This window comes from Strix aluco, chromosome 26 (assembly GCF_031877795.1).
Source record: "Strix aluco isolate bStrAlu1 chromosome 26, bStrAlu1.hap1, whole genome shotgun sequence".
In the NCBI taxonomy this organism is placed as follows: domain Eukaryota; kingdom Metazoa; phylum Chordata; class Aves; order Strigiformes; family Strigidae; genus Strix; species Strix aluco.
The window spans coordinates 2,851,144-2,871,590 of NC_133956.1; the positions used below are offsets into that span (position 1 = coordinate 2,851,144).

General features: G+C 51.9%; 2 protein-coding genes across 4 annotated transcripts; one reads left to right on the forward strand and one right to left on the reverse strand.

Moving 5' to 3' along the window:
- Nucleotides 1-112: 112 nt before the first annotated feature.
- Nucleotides 113-9,006, forward strand: RBBP4 (RB binding protein 4, chromatin remodeling factor). 2 transcript variants are annotated; one of them, XM_074807357.1, is made up of 12 exons: nucleotides 113-310; nucleotides 1,275-1,422; nucleotides 2,082-2,227; nucleotides 3,502-3,675; nucleotides 4,546-4,661; nucleotides 4,831-4,991; nucleotides 5,116-5,242; nucleotides 5,355-5,432; nucleotides 6,550-6,626; nucleotides 6,749-6,806; nucleotides 6,902-7,012; nucleotides 7,886-9,006. In XM_074807357.1, the coding sequence occupies exons 1-12, from the start codon at nucleotides 295-297 to the stop codon at nucleotides 7,949-7,951; spliced, it is 1,278 nt and encodes a 425-aa protein (XP_074663458.1). In that variant the 5' UTR covers nucleotides 113-294; the 3' UTR covers nucleotides 7,952-9,006. The 2 variants fall into 2 exon arrangements, with proteins under 2 accessions (XP_074663458.1, XP_074663459.1); XM_074807358.1 differs by having other exon boundaries at nucleotides 130-310; nucleotides 1,278-1,422.
- Nucleotides 9,007-9,406: 400 nt separating this feature from the next.
- SYNC (syncoilin, intermediate filament protein) lies at nucleotides 9,407-17,027 on the reverse strand. Of its 2 annotated transcripts, none has more exons than XM_074807353.1 (4): nucleotides 16,452-17,027; nucleotides 12,602-13,877; nucleotides 11,246-11,370; nucleotides 9,407-10,040 (listed from the first exon to the last, which is right to left on the reverse strand). In XM_074807353.1, the coding sequence occupies exons 2-4, from the start codon at nucleotides 13,868-13,870 to the stop codon at nucleotides 9,977-9,979; spliced, it is 1,458 nt and encodes a 485-aa protein (XP_074663454.1). In that variant the 5' UTR covers nucleotides 13,871-13,877; nucleotides 16,452-17,027; the 3' UTR covers nucleotides 9,407-9,976. The 2 variants fall into 2 exon arrangements, with proteins under 2 accessions (XP_074663454.1, XP_074663452.1); XM_074807351.1 differs by lacking the exon at nucleotides 16,452-17,027 and adding an exon at nucleotides 15,277-15,395.
- Between the last annotated feature and the right edge of the window lie 3,420 nt (nucleotides 17,028-20,447).

Here is a 20,447-nt window from a genome sequence, read left to right on the forward strand (position 1 = left end):
CGCCTTCTTCCCGGCCGCCCTCCCACGTGACCACCGGAGCGCGCTCGCCTGCCCCGTGTCCCCGCCCCCTGCCCCTCGGCGATTGGCGGCCGCTGCCCGGCGGCGCGCGGCGATTGGCCGGCGTTGGCGCGCGAAGGGGTGCGCGGCGCCGGAGCGGCACGCAGCGGGGGCAGGAAACAATAGAGCCGCGGCCGGAGGGGTCCGAGCAGGGAGCGGAGGAGCCGGCCGCCCGCCCGCCTCGCCTAGCCCGCCCCGCCTTGCGCCCCGCAGCCGCGCCGCTCCCCCCGCCCCGCCATGGCGGACAAGGAAGGTAGGGCTCGTGGCGCGGTGTAGGCCCCGCCGCGCGGCCTCCCTCCGCTCAGGGCTCCGTGAGGCGCGGGGTGCACCAACCCGCCCCCCCCCCTTCCCAGCGCCGCTAACGGCCGCCGGTGTGAGGGGAGCGGGGGCGGCTCCGCTCGGGGGCGGGGCCCGTCGGTCCCCACGGGCAGGGCCCGCCGCGCCGCCTCCCCTCGCCCCCGGGCCGCGCGGGGGAGGCCTGGGGCCCGACGCGTTGAGGCGGCGACGGCCCTGCCTCAGGCCGGGTGTCCCCTCGCTCCCCTTCACCCTCCGCCTTCTGATCCGTTTGTACCCGGAGGAGGGAGTTTGTATTTTGCGGTGGGCTGGGGTAAGTGGGGAGGCCGCAGCAGCGCCGTGCCCTGGGAGGGGTGTGGGCAGCTGCCTGCCTGCTGCAGACAAAGAGATGTCACCGGCCACACTGCCATGTTCCGTGGGTGTGCTCCCAGAGGTCTCGCTGCGCTCTTCGCTTGCTGTAGCGGAGGCTGGTAGCAGATGGGATGAGAAAGTCACTGAGAGGAACGAGGCAACAGAAGGAGCCTTGGAAAACTGGATTTTGGGAACTGGTAGTTCAAGGCTGCACCTAGACCGCTCTAACAGCAGTTGCTGGATCTCCCGCATTTAAACATCTTTATAATTCTGGGTTTTGCCTCCACAGTATCCTCTGACACCAGTCTTCAGAATTCTATTGTGCTGCTTCTGTTGAGATGATGAAATGTGACATAGTTAATTCTAACGCCCAGCCTTACATCCAGAAACAAGGATTAGCATGTGCAACAGAGGATTTTTAGTCATCTAGCAACTGCTCCAACAGAGTAGTCACAACAGCAAACCAGGGTGTGATGGAGTTGGCTCTATTCAATTGCCCACTCAGTGTTGTGCCTATGTTGTAAATATATTCATAAAGGCTAATCGTATGCATTTTTTTAAAAAACCTTTAGCAGCCTTTGATGATGCAGTGGAAGAACGTGTGATCAATGAAGAATATAAAATATGGAAAAAGAATACTCCCTTCTTATATGATTTGGTAATGACCCATGCTCTGGAATGGCCAAGCTTGACTGCTCAGTGGCTTCCTGATGTAACAAGGTAAACTGATCCTTTTGCTCTTTTTCTAAAAGCAGAATAAATAGTAAATCCAGGATCACTTTTTGTTAAAATAAGGCAGTATGTGATTCCTTTCTGTCTTAAATCACTTTTTGTACCCTTCCCTTGCCAACAGCAAGTTGAGGACTATGAACACTAGAGAGATAGTCAGTACAGACATTTTTAATTTGGGAAAATGCCTTCTATTACTGAGAAGATATTTTCACACACTTGATTTCCATGTTTTTCTTCTTCCAGCTTCCCTCTCCCCTTTAGTAAGCAAAAAACTACTCAAAAAAAGAACTAGATAGAATTTCTGTATAGCCACCATTTTGTCCTAAGCTTCCATAACAATGTTCTGCGTGCAGCAAGTGTTCATGTCCCTCAGAGTTGTTGTACATGGGAGGAGCTGCTAAGGTCTCTTAAAGGAAGGCACAGGAATGGTGGTCTGTCAGAGTGTTGTGCTGTGAGAATTTTAGGTTGAGATCTTAAGTAGTGATAAGAGATTTCCTCTGGAGGAAGCAAGTTTGCTGTTGGAGCAGGAGAACAACGATAACTTTAAAGAGTGTTATTAGTGTTAGAAGCTGACATCAAAAAATGTTGTAGTCAGCTCAGTATTTGTGTAAACCCCTTTTATTTCTCATGTAACTCTTCCCTTGCAGGCCTGAAGGCAAAGATTTCAGTATTCACCGATTAGTCTTGGGGACCCATACTTCAGATGAACAAAATCATCTTGTGATAGCTAGCGTGCAGTTGCCTAATGATGATGCACAATTTGATGCTTCACACTATGATAGTGAGAAAGGAGGTAAGGGACCAAAATTGTGGATCGGGGGAGTTCTAACCGTTTTTAACTTCCCTTCTCAAAAGAATATTTGTCTTTCCTTAAACTTCAGGCAGCAAAGTTCAGATATTACTTCTAAATTAATCAATTTGTTTCTAAGTGATGCCCTTAATAGACAAATGCCATGTTTTTTGAATTGTATGTAATGTCTTAATAATATAATGAAAAAAGAAGCTGGCAGGCTTGTTGCAAAAGTATGTAGGTGGGGGGTGAACCTCACCCCTCCCTATTTCTCATCAGGAGTTGACACTGAATGTCATGGAATTGGTATTTTTATTATCACTTTTGCCTTACATAAACTCTTCCAGTGAGAAAGTCATCCATGTAAAAGAATATTTCAGAGGAGTATAACATTTCAAATGTTCTTCTCTTGTCTGAATTGTGCTGCCTGATAGTTGTGCCAGCCCCTCTTGGATAAAAAGATTATTGTGTTTTGTTCAGTACATCAGTCTTGGATTCGATGCTTGCTGTAATCTTAGTTGGCTGTCAGCATTGCTGCAAGTTAGACATTTCTCATTTTTACTTGGTTCAATCAATCTTTCTACCTGGTAAAAGTCCTTAATGATCCAGTGTTTACTCTTTTTGCCGGAAGCCTGCATTGTGCAATTAGTATTTTGATCTTTGGGCTTCTCAGAGTTATTCATGAACACACCGTTGCCTAATAAATACTTTGATTCTATTCTAACATTTCTCAAAAATCTACTACTCCAATTCAAAAACACAGAAAAACCCTCTTTTTGACAGAGTGGTGCTGTGCAATTTTGTGAAATACTGGGTTACTCTGACTTTACTTACAAAGGTAAGGTAACTTTAGCAAGTTATATTACAGTCCTGTATCTTAAACGCGGTGCAGCCATTTGTTTTCACCAGAACTTTGTCTATTCTGCAATGCTGATTTTTGTTATATTTGAAAGTGCAGTTACAGCACAACTGTTTCAAATGTACAACACGTCTTCATTGCAGATAAGAGTTTTAGATATGATAAGTTTGGCGCTTGTGTTGTTGAATTTGAAATAGTGAAAAATTTTTTGGAAGAAATGGTCTTTACCTTAGCCAAAGCCCTGATGTTTTGATGTTACAAATACAGATGTTTAAAACAACATGCCATTTGAAAACTGGATTCTTTCAGTTACAGTTGTTCTTGTGACTATCTTTCAAAAGAAGTGCTTGGCAGTACCAGTCATTGAGTCTGGATCTTTGTGTCTTGGTCTGAATCTGGCTTACTATTATTATTCCAGAGTTTGGAGGCTTTGGGTCAGTTAGTGGAAAAATTGAAATTGAAATCAAGATAAATCACGAGGGAGAAGTGAACAGAGCACGTTACATGCCACAGAACCCATGTATCATCGCTACGAAGACTCCATCCAGTGATGTCCTTGTCTTTGATTACACCAAGCACCCTTCTAAACCAGGTGTCTGCTTCTTTGTCATGTCTGTGCCTCAGAGATCAGCCAGCCCTTCCTTAAGAAAAGGTTGATGTAGTGGAAAAAAGGTTAAAAAGCTTTGTGGGTTGCATATCATATGTGATTTTAGGGGAAAGTAGGTATTTAGTGTAGAAGGTTATTTTAGATGAAGCTTAAACATATGTATCAATAGAAAGAAAGGCATAGGGGTTTTTTCTTGTGCTGTTTTACTGCATGTTTTGTCATGTCAGTGTATGTGTTGGTATTTGGGGTGGTGGAAGGTGGCTTTTTGGAAACTCTAGTATTTGCTGGGAGCTGAGCTGTTGTCCTGTAAGGATGTTAACAGTCAAGATCGAGTGACTAGTTCTGCCACTAGTGGGGGGATCAGAAGTGCCTTTCTCACTTCCAAAGTACAGTTGGAGATGATGAGAGAAAAAAAAATATTACACTAGCAGAGTGTTTAGGAAGAGGTTTTTTTGAACAGTAACTGAGATGATTCCTCCAGCCAGCCAGACCAGGTGCCTCATGCCAAAGCATGGGGGTGGCTATTGAGCTGCTTTGACTCTTCAGCAGGTACTGTAGCACTGATTTAGAATGGACCACTGCTAGGCCATCCAGCCAAAAAAAAAAAGGCAGCTCAGAAAAATCTGCAGTGTTGTTTTACTAAGCTGAGATGACAAACTGCTCTGTGTTGTCTCAGTGCATTCTGTTTTAATGAGGTGATTCTTCAGTTGGGGAAAATGCTCAAAAAGATAGAGAGGGGTCCTGTTGAAAATGTCAAAGCAGTTTAGTAAAGCACGGTAAAACATAATGGCAGGTTTTCCAGGATGTGCTGGAAATGGTACTAGGCACTGGAGTTCTTACGCTGCCTCTTTACAGACCCTTCTGGAGAGTGTAACCCTGATCTGCGTCTTCGTGGGCACCAGAAGGAAGGTTATGGGCTGTCATGGAACCCAAACCTGAGTGGGCATTTGCTTAGTGCTTCTGATGATCATGTGAGTACTTTAAATATAGCTGGGTACAATCTGTACTTTGTGTCCCTTGGCAAAGGTCAAAAATCCTTTTTTTTTTTTTTTTTTTTTTTTTGAGAGGGAGGAGGTGGGGGGAGGTAAAGCGGGTGTCTGTCTAAAGATGCAATTTTAAAAAATTTTTATTTTTTTGAAGACCATTTGCTTGTGGGATATTAGTGCTGTACCAAAAGAAGGCAAAGTGGTGGATGCAAAGACCATCTTCACAGGGCATACAGCAGTAGTGGAAGATGTATCTTGGCATCTGCTCCATGAATCTCTTTTTGGATCTGTTGCTGATGATCAGAAGCTCATGATGTAAGTGGGGCAGTGTCTTCAGAAACGAGGTGCTTCTGTCCCTCTTGCTTTCCCATCTGCTCCTTAGTCCCTCAGTAAAATGGGATATAAACCTTTGTTTCAAGTCCATGTTTTCCCCTTACAGTTGGGATACTCGGTCAAACAACACCTCCAAACCTAGTCATTCAGTGGATGCTCACACAGCTGAAGTCAACTGCCTCTCTTTCAACCCCTATAGTGAGTTTATCCTGGCTACAGGATCAGCTGACAAGGTATGTCTACCTTGAACTTGGAACATAATTGTTTAGTTTCTGATGTTTAAATGCAGATGTATATATTTGTTACTTCAACAAAAAATGTTTTTGTTTTTTTTTTTTCTCCTAGACTGTTGCTCTATGGGACTTGAGGAACTTAAAACTGAAGTTGCACTCCTTCGAATCACATAAAGATGAAATATTTCAGGTATAACAAAACGTCCTTATCTTTTATGCGCATAGACTTAGTTCTACTTAGCTGTTTGGAAAAAATACATTCTTTTCCACTCTACATTTTTATTAAATGTACTTGCACTTAAAAACTCGTATATTCTTTTCTCTCATCTGCTTATAATTTTCTGGCTTATTGTTGTGGAGCTGTATAGCACTCTGTGTGGGGTAGAGCTCCAATTCAGATAAGAATGTCCAGAAAGCCAAGGGCAGAACGTAACAAGGAAACGGTCGAGCGCTTTAGCCACAACAGGAGGGTGAAATGCTAGCAGTACAGAGTAAATGTAAATTATTCATGCAGCAGATTGAAGCAGGGAGGCACAATGAAATGGCTGCAGTGTTTTTATCATCTCAGCTTGGTCCTGTAGGGAGGCTTTAGCCAGTACCCGCTAGAGGGGATCACTGGAGCAGCCTGTAACAACGAACAATTGCTAATTTTGGTGGCGTAAATATAGAATGTTAACGTCATAGGTAGCATGTGCTTATCAGATACAATATTTCCAACTCATGCCTTAGAAGAAAAATAGGTAGAGATTTTTTGTAGAAGGATTACGAGTTAAGACTGTAGTTACCTCTAAATAAAATTACACATGGAATCTTGAAACGTCAGGTTAGTGTGCAGAATTATGCGTTCTTTTCTAATCCTGTGATCCTATTAAGTGGTATGTTTTGGAGAGATTTATCTCCAGCAGGAGTAGTAAATGTGAGCTTTCAGACAGAGAAACTTAATTACAGTGATTTCTTTCCATGTGTAAACTGTACCTACTATTTACAGAATCCGTAGTTTATATTTGTGCAATCCTTATTAAGATAAGGAGCAGCTAATATCCTTGAGAGCTGTTTGCACTTCGTAACACATGCTCTTTGTTAGAGGAAGGGTTACACGTGGTACCTTTTTGGTGCTCAGATGCCTCGTTAGTGTATGAACGTTCACAGACCCACCTCCCCTGTTAGAATGTTATTATTGGGCATATTCATATTTTAAGTAAATACCAATTTGAATTCTCAGAGCTTTCATGATACAAAATGTTTGTTGTGAATGTCACGTTACAGCTGCTTAAAAATAACTTCCTTTCTGAATTCCTTGTCTGTAGGTTCAGTGGTCTCCCCATAATGAAACTATATTGGCCTCCAGTGGCACTGACCGCAGGCTAAATGTTTGGGACTTGAGGTAAATCCTAAATTAGTCACGTTGTCCTGACAAAATATTGTTGATGAATTGCATCACACTTTAAAAAACCCAAACAAACCAACCTCCCACCTTTTCACTTTTCCTCCCTTTTCTTTTTACAGTAAAATTGGAGAAGAACAATCCCCTGAAGATGCTGAGGATGGTCCCCCAGAACTGTTGGTAAGTCTTTTGAGTCTCATTGATTATTTTGACTAATTATTCATCTCTGTGATGTAGATTTGAAAACATTCCCCTTTTTGTTTCCCCAATACTAGTTTATTCATGGTGGTCATACTGCAAAGATATCTGATTTCTCCTGGAATCCCAATGAACCCTGGGTAATTTGTTCTGTATCAGAAGATAATATCATGCAAGTCTGGCAAATGGTAAGTTGTTTGGGAAGGTGCAGGACGTGGCAGATGAGAGATGGTGTTGAACTGCCTGGATTTCAGCATTCCTGGTTTTATTTACAGCTCTCAGAATTACTTTGTAGCACTGCTTAAATCTCAAAGGGATAATGAAATCCACTTTAGGTTTGCTCCAAACAATGGCTTACAAATACTCAGAAGCTGGTTTGTGTTTCTCATGATTTTAAAAAAAAGAAAGTACTGGTGTAGAAGCAAATTTTTCCCTTCTATGTTTGAATGAAAACAACGTGTCTGAGAACCAAAGATGAAATTGAAGTTTCTGATAGTTATTGTCTTAAAGAATGAAATCTTTGCAAACGATATAAATGTCCTCCTGAGAATGGAGAGGGGTGGTGGTGAATAGGAAAAGTTTGCTGGCCCTAAATTACCAGCTGTTGAAGGTTTTGGAAAACATTCTTGTATTGTTTGAATAACCTTTGACAAGACCATACTCCTCATTTTTGTTTACGTATAAATTGGTTCACAGGGGCTTTGTTCTTAGCAGCCTTCTATGTAGTTCTTTTGAAAGGTGCTGCAAGGTAGAGGCTCTGCTAAATGTATGCAAAATAGTCTGTTAATTAAAGTAAGTCTTGCGGTGGTCTCTAACAAGGCAGGTTTCCATAAGCTGCAGTAACTTACAGGGTACTTCAGAAATGTTTTGGAGACCTGGCTGTTAGGAAAAAGGTCGTTTGCATTGCTTCTTCCATGTTAAATGGCCTTGAGGGATCAGGGATGGGTGATACATATCTGCAGATAAAAAACTGCCAGAACTTTCTGAAGTGTTCTAGCAGGTGAAATCCTGCTCAGTGTGGTGGTAAATGCTTCTTCAGTTCCTCCACCTCTCTCTTGCAGGCGGAGAACATCTATAATGATGAAGACCCTGAGGGAAGTGTGGATCCGGAAGGTCAAGGATCCTAGATGACAACCTTTTCCTGTTTTTAGTCTTTTTCCTTCTCTTCCCTCTCAACCCTGATATTGACTTAACACTGGTTTTGAGACACACGTAGACTTTGTGTTCAGCCATCCTTCTGTAGATACCATCAACAGGCTTTTAAACCCAGACAGTGAGTACTCCCTAAGGAAAGGGCTTAGCCCAGCTCAGATGGTACCGTGCTGTAGCTCCTCACCCAGATTTCCTACAGCAACCTCTCGGTGTAGGGCTGGCTGTCCCATTTTAGCTGCCTTCATCACGCAGAGCAAACTTACGTTTGGGTTTGTTTTTTTCTTTAGCTTGCTACAGCTGTGGGCTTTTGCCTAATTTAAACAAAAGTTAAATCGGTAGAGCTGCCAGAGTGTGCTTGAGCCAGTGGAGATGATACAAGTGTTAATCCACTGGCAGTTCAGAAATGGAGTGTGGAAGGTCTTGTCCTCTTCAGTACAACTCAGAAGTCTTGGGATTCCTTTAGTTAATCTGTACCTTGTGGTTTTTTCTGCCTCTGCAGATACAGAACAGACTTGCAGATTCTGACTTGAACTGAAATTGGATTTTTTCCTATATTTTTTGGTCTCTACTGGTAATTCTGGGTTTTTCATTCCTTCCTTCCTTTCCCTTTTCTCCCGTTTGCTGGGCGACAGCGGTTTGGATTCGTTAGCTATTCCTGCAGAGCATTGTTCACCTTCCATGTATTTTGCTCTATTGTGTGTTTCTTGAGCTGTGTTTTCACATATATTTCTTTCCTTTCTGTGAAATGGTTTTTAAAACTTGGGGCCACCAAGTTGTAAAGGTGTATGTTTTTACCAACTGATGTACCACAGATGGCATGCCCGGTAACCCAAAACAGCATTGGTAGCTGGTATCTGTAAAGCAATTAAATGTGGATGAACTACTTTTTTTAGGAGTTAGTCCTTGACCACTAGTTCCTGCACATCTTCCACTAGGGTGTCCTGTTCCACCAGCAACCTGTTACTCTCCATGCTCCTCATGACTAATTGCGTGTAAGTGCTTCAGATGGAATAAATTTTTTCTACGTAAACGCCGTGTAACTTTGATTTCTGTGCTGATGTTTTCCTTCTGCGTTAACTGCTTTCTGGAGAGTAAACTGAGAGTAAACTCTTCAGAAAGCAGAGAAAAGAATTCTCTACCCGTGTGTCCTACGAGACTCAGTGCTGTTATAGATACTCCTTAGTTCGTAACATGTGGATGATTCTCCCCCTCTTGTTTCTGCTGCTTTTTGTGAAATGAGTACTTGGTATCCCCGAGCAGTCAGTGCGCTGAAATGTGCCAGATTTTAAGTCTACCTTGAGCCCTTGCCACAGAACTATTCTTTTTTTTGTTGTTGTTAGTCTGCAGCATGGATAGTTTGATACAAGTACCTTGGTTTGACACACAGGCTTGTTATTTTCTCCTTGAGACACAGCTTTGAGAATTAAAAGGATCCTTCAACTCCGACCTTTATTTTCAGTGTGAGACTTTATATAAAGTGGAAACCTATTATCCACAAACTAGTTTCTGTGGCCCACGGTGGAGCATAGAATCATTGAGGCTGGAAGGGACCTTTAAGCATGTTGCAATACAGCAGAGACCCTTGAAATACAAAAGAAAATCCTGTTAAAAGGATAAAGCTTCTCTTGCATGTAAACTTTAAAAATCAACCCCCCTAACCCTGGCTTCCAGAACAACTTTCTGTGCAGGCTTATACAATCCACCTATGGAACAAGACGAGATACATTTTTTTCCAAACACAGCAAAACATACATCTGTTATTCTTCATATATGTCCATGGTTCAGTGCAAGTATGATTTTCTCTGCTCCTCTGTGGAAAAGCAGTTTCACTACACGATTAACAGCAGCACCTTGAGAAATACACACAGGCAAAGGATTGTCTGGTATTCCTGGCTTCAGGCAGCTGCTGCGCCTCGGGCAGGATAAGCAGCAGGAGGAGACGTCCCCGGCAGATGCCTCTGTCCTTTATTGTTGCTACAGTGAGGAAAAGTCCATTGTTCCTAACAGTCCTGTTCTGCTTTCTCATCCGATTTGCAAAGGTGGCCGTAGATTTCTAAGCAGCTCCTGTGTGGGTAGAAAGTAAATTTAGATTACTGAATATTTACAGTAAGTACTTTGGCTGGAGAAAAGGGGGAAGGGGGACAATGCTATTTCTGAAAAACATTCTTTTCACAGTATGGAAGAAAAGTGATTAGGAAACAAACTGGCTCAGAACCTGATCTTGTGAGCGTGCGGCCCTAGCCCAGCCCTTCCAAGCCCTTGGCAAACACTAGCTTTAACAGGAGGGAATGTCATTTTTGGTGTGAGCTACGGGAGACGGCAGCTCTGAGCTGCGCTTAACTCTGAGGTCCCCGGTGCAAACGTGAAACTCAATGAGGTGTCCTGACACACGAGAAGCCTCGCACGCTATCGCTTCCAGGGAGGGCAAGCTGTAGATTGCCTGGAGTTAAGAGACTGTGGTGCTGCACCCAGGCTTAAATCTTGGTCTGTGATTTAGACCTGTGATTTAGAAGGACCCGAAGCAGCAAAGATGGGGGGGTTGCTGGGATCTGGTCGGAATTGTAAATGTGGTTTCTTGTTAATAAATCTTAGAAGGGCTGGTGACATGACAGGCTGAAATGGAGGTCTCTTCCCCTGTGCTTACCAAGCTAAAGTCTCACCTGGATAAAAGAAAACTTATTTGTGGTAGGGCATAGTCTCCTGTGGTGTGCTTGCATGAGGAGGTTTGAGTGGAGAAGGGGGGAAAAAAGAATATTAAAGTAACAGTGAAGCTACAGAAAATGGTTAAAAGTGTGTACAGCTGAGATTGGAGTAATGCTTAATGCAAAGGTCGGTGAGTAAAAGTCCACAAACTTATCGACGTTCTCTGGAGCTTTAAAAAATCTCATGTAATAAAGAAGACCCGAGTGAATCCAGCAGCAGAGAGTGGTAAGCAGAAGATAGTTCTCACTCACTGGAGAGCATCCACAATGGTGTTTCCCAAACCTAAACCTCACTTTCCACACACTCCTAAGGAAACTGGCACTGGGGTTTAAGTTGCTACGCCTGCTTCTTGCAAAGCAACCTCCGCTACTTGTGTACGGGATCTTCCACCAAATCCCTACTTGTGGCAAAAGTCCTGGAGCTCCCGCTGTGCTGCCCCACCAGACCCCTTGCTCACACACCAGCCATGTGCCCAGGGACCAGGAGCCTTCCTCTTCCACTATCCTCCTCCTCCTCCCAGCCCCTCCCCAGCCCCTCCGCACCATGGGGACGAGACACAAACGGACTTGTAGATGGAGAGCTCCTGGTGAAGGCTGGTCCTCAGCTCCTCCAGTTCCTGATTCTTGCGCTGCTGGAGCTGGACCCCGTTCTTCAGCTCCTTCAGCCTGTCTTCCAGCTCCTCAACCTGCTCCTGGAGAGTAAGAAGACAAAGAGTGGATTAGCTGGGGGAGGAAGGCTGGCTGTCTCAGTGCCCACGATCTTACGGGGGATCTGCCTGTCTGGACAAAGCACAGCCAGGCTGATGGCTGGCTCGCCACTATCTCAAAAAATCTCTGCAAAAAAACCTTTGTTTTATTACAAAGGTGGGAGCTTGGGCTGGGATGTGATGCGTTGGGTCCTTAGGCTTCTCTTGGCTGGTTGCCTTTGTCCCCTAGACTACTTTGTGTGTGTTTTGACAAGCTGTCAGAACTGTATAAACTATATGAGTCAGGAGAAGATAAACAAGGATTTTGGGAAAAAGAAAATGTGGAGGCACATCAGGGATGCCCCAAAGTCCTGTCCTCCAAGGGAGAGCAGACCCTGAAATCCAAGATGAGCAGTGTCACGGGCGCTGGTGGCCCGGTCCCCAGCTCAGCAGGGAGGAGAAGCGATGGAGGGGGCTGCCAGCTTCCAGAAGCTGCTCAGAGCCAGGCTGGGAGGAGGCAGCAATTACGAGCCGAGAACAGGGAGTGTTGAAATGGGGGAGATTAATTGTGGAGCCTCTTTGCCAAATGTGCTCTTGTAGATATTGAATTGCCTTGTCCCTCAGGACAAGATGCCGGTGGGGGATGCCTGGTGCAGCCAGAAATAACCCCCCTGGGCTGCAGGGACAGGAGGTGAGACCCTTCCTGGCTGTGGGAAGGGCAGGATCTGCCTCGGCAGGGCTGGGCTTTTAAAGAAAAGCCACTTTTAGTTAAAACTGACTTTTCCAAGCGCCTTAGCTGAGCCCCCATGCTAGCACAAGCTGCAGGAAACGTGCGGTGCCTGTGCTCAGCAGCATCGCTCAGCTCTGCCGCGGGCCCACTCTGGGAAGAAAACCCCCCATCCCTTCTGCCTCATCCCTGCTTGCTGGGGCCATTTCCAAGGGGTGGGTCAAAACCAAGTGAGAATATAGTCAGGAGAAAGCTTTCTTCTGGCAGCTCATTCGGTGAAGACGCAGCGCTTGGCTACCACATCCCTGTAATCTCGGGTTTGCCCTGCACCCAGGGGCTGCTGTGCCAGGGCAGGGGATGCTTCTGACTTCAACTTTTACCCTCCTCATCCACCTCACACCCCTTGGCCCTGTGAGCAAGATCTTCAGCATTCACATTTCACCAGCTGCAAAGCACAACTCCCACTCTCTAAACAAGAGGGTGCGAGGGGTGCCCAGCCCGGGCACGTACCCGGTACTGCCCAACCTCTTCATCCCGCTTCTGCTTGACGAGGACAATCTGCTCCTCCAGGCTCCGGTTCTGCAGCCGCAGCCGGCTGACCTCCCCCTGCAAGGGCCGCAGGGCTTCCTTCATCCCCTGGATCTCGCCCTGCATCTCCTGCAGCGCCTTCGCCCCCGCCTCGCGTCTCTCCAGCAGCCGCAGCAGTTGGGGCTCGTAGTGCTCCTCCAAACCTCGCCGGCTCTCTGCCACGAAGCTCTCAAACTCCATGGAGAGCCGGCGGCTCTCCTGCAGGTACAGGTTATCCTGCCGACACGGTGGAGTCTCCAAGCGTTGCCTCAAAACCTCCTTCTCCTTCTCGCAGGTCTCCTTCAGCCGGGACAGTTCGCTGGAGAGCTGCCCAGCCTGGGTCTCCAGCTCGCCCTGGTAAGCAGCATACTGGGAGAGGTCGTGCCGCCGGCTCTCCAGCTGGTACTGGCAAGCCACGCACTCCTTTGTCACCTTGAACAGCTTCTGCTTGATCTGCCGGATCTCATCCTTCAGGTTGTCCCTCTCCAGCTCCACCTTGGCCAGCAGCCGGCAGGCTGCCTGGATCTCCTCGTGGGCATGGTGGATCTCCTGCAGCGCCGGCTCCCGGAGCTGGGCGAGCTCCGCGATCAGGCTGTCTCTCTCTTTCTCCAGCTGCTCGACGGCTTCGATGCACTCTTGGAAGTAGTCACCCAGCTCTTCGAGGGTCAGGCACTGATGCTCCGGGTCATCCGCGTCCAGGGGGCTGCCTGCCCCCTCCGCGTCCATGTCCAGTGGGATTCCTGCCCCATCTGCATCCGCTGGGATCCCTGCCCCGTCTGTGTCCATGTACAGTGGGATCCCTACTCCGTCTGCATCCACGTCCAGCGGGATCCCTGCCCCATCCACATCCAGCGGGATCTCTACTCCATCTGCATCCTCATCCAGCGGGATCCCCGTCCCACCTTCATCCACGTCCAGCGGGATTCCTGCCACGTCCACATCCAGTGGGATCCCGGCCCCGGCCACATCCTCGTCCAGCTGAGGCTCTGGCACGTTTAGCTCCAAGGAAGCATCCCTGCCATCTGGCTGCAGCTCCCGGCAGGCGTCTGGGCTGCCCCCGTGCAGGGGTGTCACCCCTACACCCTCCGCTGGGTCTAACGGGCTGTGCGAAAGGTCCGGGTGCAGAGCAGTGCCTGCAGCCGCTCCCTGCGGGGCTGAGGATGCTCCAGCTTCATCCACCTGCAGCTCCGGAGGGGGCTCGGGCTCTGCCATCAGGTCCCTGGAAAGGAGAGGAGACGTGAACCAGAGCAATGAGTGTAACCGGTCTCAGCCCTTCCCCTCTGCCCTGCGAGACGCGGGTGCCCCGCAGCAGGCGGAGCTGGGGGTGCTCTCGCTGTGGCCCTGCTGCTGTGACTGTCCCCGTGTCACCCTCCGGCTCTGCAAACTGGGCAGGGCTGCGCTTGTGCTCTGATGACAACTTGGACCCAAACTGTCGGCTTTGGCATGGGCCAAAACAAGGGAAGAAAACCCTCTTAAAGTGACTGCCTGCCACAGAGAAAGAGCGAGGGATACAAACCCGGACCCTAAACCCAAGAGCTACTCCGGTGCTGACAGGAACTGCCACCGTGGTGTGGCCGGTCTCCCCCAGTGGCACCGGTGTGACTGGCGTGGGCACTCCCAGTAAAACTTGCCGGGATTTTAGCAATGTGGCATAACCTCACGGCAAGGGAATGTGCTGCTAAAGCGCAGGCAGGCTCCGAGATGGCTGAGATGGAGGAAAGCACCACACGTAGAGTGCCCGAGCGAGCGGCAGCTCCTGCAGCAGGAGCCCGGCGAGCTCCGCTTTGCAGAGTCATCCGATCCCGTCGTTATCCCCAGCCCCGGTACCTCCAGCTGCCACCACCAAATACTCGCGTCTCACATTTGCCCGGGTGCTATGTGGGGGAGGATGGCGAGGACAACCCTCGGGGATGAGCCGGGGTTTTTCCTGCCGCTTCCAGGAGCCGGAGCCGGTGGGCTCGGTGGGAGGATGCTCTCACCTCCCGGCCACGCCGCTGAGCTCATGTCTAGTCATCCCCCAAGGAATGAGCGCAGGCTGGCACTCGCAGGCAGCCCCCGGCTCGCAGCAACGGCTTTAAGGAAAGAACTGATTTTCACTGATACTTTCTCTCCTAATAAGGTAGTTTCGGCAGCGATGACACATCACAGCCTCGGACTCAACGGCCCGTCGGCTGGAGAGGAGGCAGCGCCTGGAAAGGTGGGGAAAAGGCCCCGTTTCATTTTTCCTTGCCCTCCTCCAGTGCCAGTGCTTGTTTTTCAAAGTTCTTGGCTCTGCCTTACATCGGCAGGGCAGGAGGGGGGGGACAGCCGTCCCACCCTCGTAGTAGGGCTCAGGGGCTTGCTCTCACCCACCCCCCCCTCATCACAGAGCCCCTCAGCTGGGCAGCACTCCTGGGTACCCAGAAGGGGGCGGTTCCCCCCCGCTCCACACTTCTGGAGGTCCAGGGATGCTCCTCGGGTGCTGATCCCCCCCGCCCATTCCTGCACCCCAAGCTTTGGCAGCCCCCTCGCCTGCCCCATGCCCCCCCCCCCCCCCGCCAAGGATCCCACACCCATGGGACCCCCCTCCCCCGGCAGACACCAGCCCCTTCTCCTCGCCCCCCTGGGTGGGCTCTTACCTTCCTCCCCTGGAACCCAGCGCCTCCGGCTCTGCGCTGCACATGGGCTTAGCATGGGGCGGGGGGGGGTTATTAATAAACAGGGCTGGAAATCAGATTCCCCGGAGCAGCCGCTTCACCCGGCCACCGCCTGCAGTGCCAGCTGCGGGCGGCTGCCTCCCTCCGCCCCGGGGAGGAGGAGGAGGAGGAGGAGGAGGTGGAGGAGGAGGGCGGGGAAGGCCAAGCCGCCTGCATCCCTGGCAGAGGCAGCCGCAGGGGCTGGCAGCAGCCAACCCGCATCCCTGGGGAGCCTCCCCCGCAGCCCCCCATCCCGCTCCGGCTGTTCCCACCCATGATTTAAAGTGGAGGTTTTGTGCAGCCTCAAACCCGCCCCTTCCCACGGTGCTCGGGGGGCTCCTTCCCAGGAGCTGCGGGGACCTCATCCTGCCAGGGTCACAGGCAGGACATGGGGGGCCGGGATGGGGACAGCGGGGTGCTGGGGCGGTGTCCCCTGGGACTGCGTGGGGTTCGCCTCTGATGCGGGCGGCTGAAAGGGGAAACGCTGGAGGATGCAGCACATGGCCGCTGAATGCCGCGGCCTCATCCTGTGCAGGGAGCGGGGTGCTCGAGGGTGCTGGTGGCGTGGTGCTGCACCCCCCTCGGTATTTATTAATGCATAGTAATGTATTAAGTACCGATATCTCAGAGTTCTTTAGATGCCCCAGGTTGGCCCCATAATGGCAGAACGCAGCCTCCGCTTCCCCTCCCACCCATAACCCCGGCCCTGCCTCCCCTTTCCCCTCTGGTTTGGGGATGGAAAAGATGTTTTTTCGCACTGCAAAGCCCCGTGGTGGCTGTGGCCACGCTCCCGGGCACCCGGCAGTGACGCTGCCCTCACTGCTGCCCTCACTCCTGCCTTCACTTCTGCCTTCGCTGCCCACAGATGTGGTTTTCCACCTCTGCTCACGCACAGTCCCCGCAGCTCTGCTGTCCCACAGTGCCCGTCGCCATCCTCCCCACCCCACAGCACCCTAAACCACCCATTCAGTGGTTATATTATTAACTTATATTTATATGAAATACATATTTTAGCTATATCGCCACATTGGCACGGGTGCAACAGGCTGGGGTGGTGGCACGGCCAGCGGGGGCTCGGCCCGGCCGTCCCTCGCGGTATTTGAGCCAAGGGAGCCTACCTCTGCCAGGGCCCGATCCTGCCCGCCGCCGCCACGGCTCAGGAAGTCGACGCTCGCCGCTCAGGAAGTTGCCAGCTCACGTACCCCGAAATTGCCCAGCAACGCGCACCACAGCTTGTGACACCACCCAATGCCACCCCGTCCCCGCGTCACCAACGCCGTCACCTTGCCCATGCCTCGCTCGCCGCCGGGCTGCCGAAATCAGATTTAAAATAACTGCGCTTGACCATCTCCCGCAAACAGAGCTTTAAAAGGAAAAGGGAGATTTAGGTGGGTTTTTTTCTTTTTTTTTTTTTTTGATCCTGTTGCTTTTTTCAGCACGACCCACCTTTTTTTTTTTTTTTCTCTCTTTTTTTCCATGAAGCGCCTCTCTATGTGCCGAGACTTTTGACTCAATAGGAGAGGAATGCTGTTAATTCACACAAGTTGTGTGTATAAATATATATCTAAAGCTGAAACTGCCAAGGAGAGAAACCTGCGGGTCGTGCGGGCTGGGTCCAACAAACCCTTGTAGGGGATGGAGGGGATGATGGCAGCGGCGCTGCCGAGCCCCGGCTGGGGTTTATCTGATGAGCTGCCAAGGGCAGGGTGGGGATTGAAGAGGCTCAGCTGTTCTCTGCTCCGTAAGAGGATACCCCGGCCCCGGCGCGGGGCTGTTTTGTGGATATAACCAGGCAACGGCCGGCTCGGGTGTCAGCAGCCGGACCCCGATGCGCCCGGCAGAGCCCGGCCGGCCGCGGGCACGAGCTGTGTTCGGTCGATGCGGAGACGCCGTCGTCTGCGAACCAGCGTGGACTTTGCTCCAGTAAACAGAGCTGGCAGGGAGTTATCGGCGGCGCTGCCGGGGGGGAAAGCAAAAGGCAGGAGAGTATTTGAGAGACAAAATGTTCCGGCTGTTGGAGTAAATGGCGGCGGGTCCAGTCACTGCCCTGCCCCACCGCCGCGGCGTCCCCGGCACCGACCCAGCGAGCGGCTGAAGGGGGTCGTGGGGAGCACGGCGTGGCTGTGGGCCACTTTGCCTCCTCTCTGGTGACCTGGCGCTTGTGCCACCGTCCCCCTTCCTGGTGGATTTTTCCTTCCTGTCACGCTTGGCAGATCTTCCCTGCAGGCAGGGACGGAGCCGGCACCGTGGCCTCGCCACCCTGGCACCACCATCTTGGCACCGCCATGGCAGCTCTGGCTCTGTCCCCATGCTGTCCCCCCCAATCTTTAGGTACCAGGGCGGTTTGCTCAACTTTGGGGCCACCTTGACCAGGGGCTCCGGCAGCGCTGGCAGCACCACGAGGTGCCCAACCTGCCCAAACCCCAGCGTTGACGGGATTTAGCAGCGGCAAACCTGGGCAATACTGCCAGGCCTGTGCCCTCCGCCTGCCGCTCACCGCAGCTCTGTTTGCAGAGGGCACAGGGGGGGGTCCGGCTGTGGCAGGGTGAGCAGTGCCAGATCCAGCCACCCCCATGTGCAGGAGCTGCAATCTGATCTCAGGGGGAAAGTGTGATTCATCGCAGGAGCCGGGAGCGCTTCCAGGGATGGATCTTGGCTCGGAGGGCGGCAGCACCGTGCGCCCGCTCCTGCCCTGCCCTTGCAAGGTGGCCCCTTCGCCCTGGGTGGGTGGGGGGTCCCCGGATAAAGCTGTAGCTGTGTGGGGACAGCACCCAGGGGCATTCGCCTGAGTCTGGGGGGGTTGGATGCCACTGGCCATTTGGGAACAGCTCGGCTCGCTTCACCTCCTGCCTCAGTTTCCCCAGCTGAGAGCTGGATGTGGACCCCCTCGGTGCCCCTTGGTGTGGGGATGTTGCTGTGGGAGCTGGCACAGGGTGAGCACCACGGCCGAGTCCCAGGACCTGGCACCTGGGGGCTCATCACACACCCACCACGGAGATGCCGGAGCTGTCGCAAAACTCCCCGTGCACCGGCCCAGGGAAAGAGGCTCTGGATAGATCCTGCGAGAGGGAGTCAAGGTCACCCAGCGGGGCTGGAGGAAGAGCAAGAGGAAGAAGAGGAGGAAGTAGGAGTGCCATGTGGGCATGTACCCAGCCGGGCAGAGATGAAAGGGGGAGCCCGAAGGCGCCATCCGCCCCGCAGGGACCTTGGGAGCTCTGCCGGAGCGGGGCCAGACCCTGCCCCCGGGTCACAGGCGCCAGCGGCTCCTGCTTATCTGGGTGCTGGGTCCCGCTCTGCCCTGCGGCGATGGGGGGACGAGGAAAGCGCCATTCCTGCCACAGCTGCTCCCGAGGGAGATGCCGGCCCAGCCAGGGGAGCGGCGTGGGGACGGGTGGGGGGTCCAGCTGCGGGGCCTGAGCACCAGAGCCCCTGCCAGCGCTTGCTCCCACATCGCACTCCTTCGGCCTTATCTTTGCTCAGCCCAGATATCGGCCTTTAAACACTTGCTGCTACCAGGTTTTAAACATTTCCATCAAGACTGTTTGTCCCAGCAGCTCCCACTGCAGCCCCTCCGTGTGCCACCTCATGCCACGAGCTTATGGGTGCCCCAAGCAGCGCTCGGCCACGCTCCTACAGTGCCCACCATGGGGGGTGTGGGTGTGTGTGTGTGTGTGTGTGTGTGTGTGTGCACATGTCCATGTGCTTGTGCACATGTGTGCACGGCTCAGCGTGCACAAACAGCCTGTAACAAGCAGCCGTTGCAACAGGCGAGCCACGTTTTTGGCAGCCCGTGTGCTGGCAGGGGCCGATGTGGCGGGCTCAGGCCTGAAGGCGCCTTTGAAGCAGCGGTGATGGACGCCCGGTTTTGGGGATGTTCCCCTCTTCCCCCAGCTGCCTCCCGGTGCTGTCAGCCGTGCTCGGGCTGTGCCGGGGGATTTCATATCCCAGCTCTGGGGTTGCCACGTACCATCAGTCCCATCGAGCGCCTGTCGCCAGCCCGTGGGGCACTTATGGGGCAAATAACTGACATGTTCGTGACATCCTACATGGCACCCTGTGCTCGTCAGGCACCGGGGCTGTGCTGACTTACCCACAGGCTTTCCCTTTTCGAATCCAAGCGCTCGCACAGGAGACGGAGCCACCTCTTGTGACCAGGGGCTGGGACGCTGCCGGGGCGGGTGATGCTCCTGGGAGGCTGTGACAGAGCCGTCCCTCCCAGCACGAGGGAGCCAGGCAGGGAACAACCGCTGCTATTTATTCCTCACCATCTCCTCCTACAACACACCCAAGTGAGGAGCCGCCTGCATTTGCTCTTCCAATGACATTTACGGCCCAGGCACCCTTTTATAAATCCCGTTTTTAAAGCAGCAAGCACAGCACTGATTTTAGCCAGCACCTGTGTCCCAGCGATCACTAACAGCGTCACTGCTGCCCGAGCACGGGCACAGAGGGCTCGTCGCTGGGATTTTCCATATTTCAGGGCAAGAAACAGGGAACAGCAGCTCCGGCTCCGGCTCCTGTCCCCATGGGAGGGATTTGGAGCGAGTGGCTCCTGCTCGGGGATGCATCAGGGTGGGAAGTGGCACTCGTGGGTCTCAGCGGGGCCGGGGCGGCCGTGTGAGGACCTTGTCCCCGCTGCCCACGAGCACCAGAGGCGTTAATGAGTGATGAGGGAGCAGCCATCTCTCCCGCTGCCCCGGCAAGGGGAAGGAAACAGGGACAGAGGACGGGCCGAGCACACCCCAACGCGCTGCACCGAGCTCGAGCCGTCCCGGCGCGAGGGGCAGGAGCTGCGGTGTGATGCCGCAGCCGGTGGCTGATGTGTTTCAGCACCCTTAGGTGCCGTTTGGGATCTCACTTCCCAGGGATCAGCCACGGGGGGCTCTTGGGGCACATGGCAGCCCCCTGCCTCTCTGATTCCCCTCCCGTGTGCCTCTGCCTTGGCCTCGCGGGCGCTGAGCTCCAGCCGCTGCTCTCCCCGCCAGCTGCCCGGTGTCCTTGTGACCATCTTGGCCGTGCAAGCGGGAAATGAGTTACCCAGCTGCGTACCCCAGCATGCTGCCGGCGTTGGAGCTCTCTGGGGAGGGGGTAAAGCTTTCTGGGGCTCTGCACGA

Excerpts from the sequence above, each read along its gene's own strand:
- SYNC (XM_074807351.1), bottom strand. The coding sequence starts at position 15,320 with ATGTGCAGCGCAGAGCCGGAGGCGCTGGGTTCCAGGGGAGGAAG. Across the intron at positions 11,371-12,601 it reads AAGAGGTTGGGCAGTACCGG|GAGCAGGTTGAGGAGCTGGA; the intron begins GTACGTGCCCGG and ends CTTACTCTCCAG. Across the intron at positions 10,041-11,245 it reads CAGGAGCTCTCCATCTACAA|GAGCTGCTTAGAAATCTACG; the intron begins GTCCGTTTGTGT and ends CTACCCACACAG.
- RBBP4 (XM_074807357.1), top strand. Across the intron at positions 4,662-4,830 it reads TTAGTGCTTCTGATGATCAT|ACCATTTGCTTGTGGGATAT; the intron begins GTGAGTACTTTA and ends ATTTTTTTGAAG. Across the intron at positions 6,627-6,748 it reads CTAAATGTTTGGGACTTGAG|TAAAATTGGAGAAGAACAAT; the intron begins GTAAATCCTAAA and ends TTCTTTTTACAG.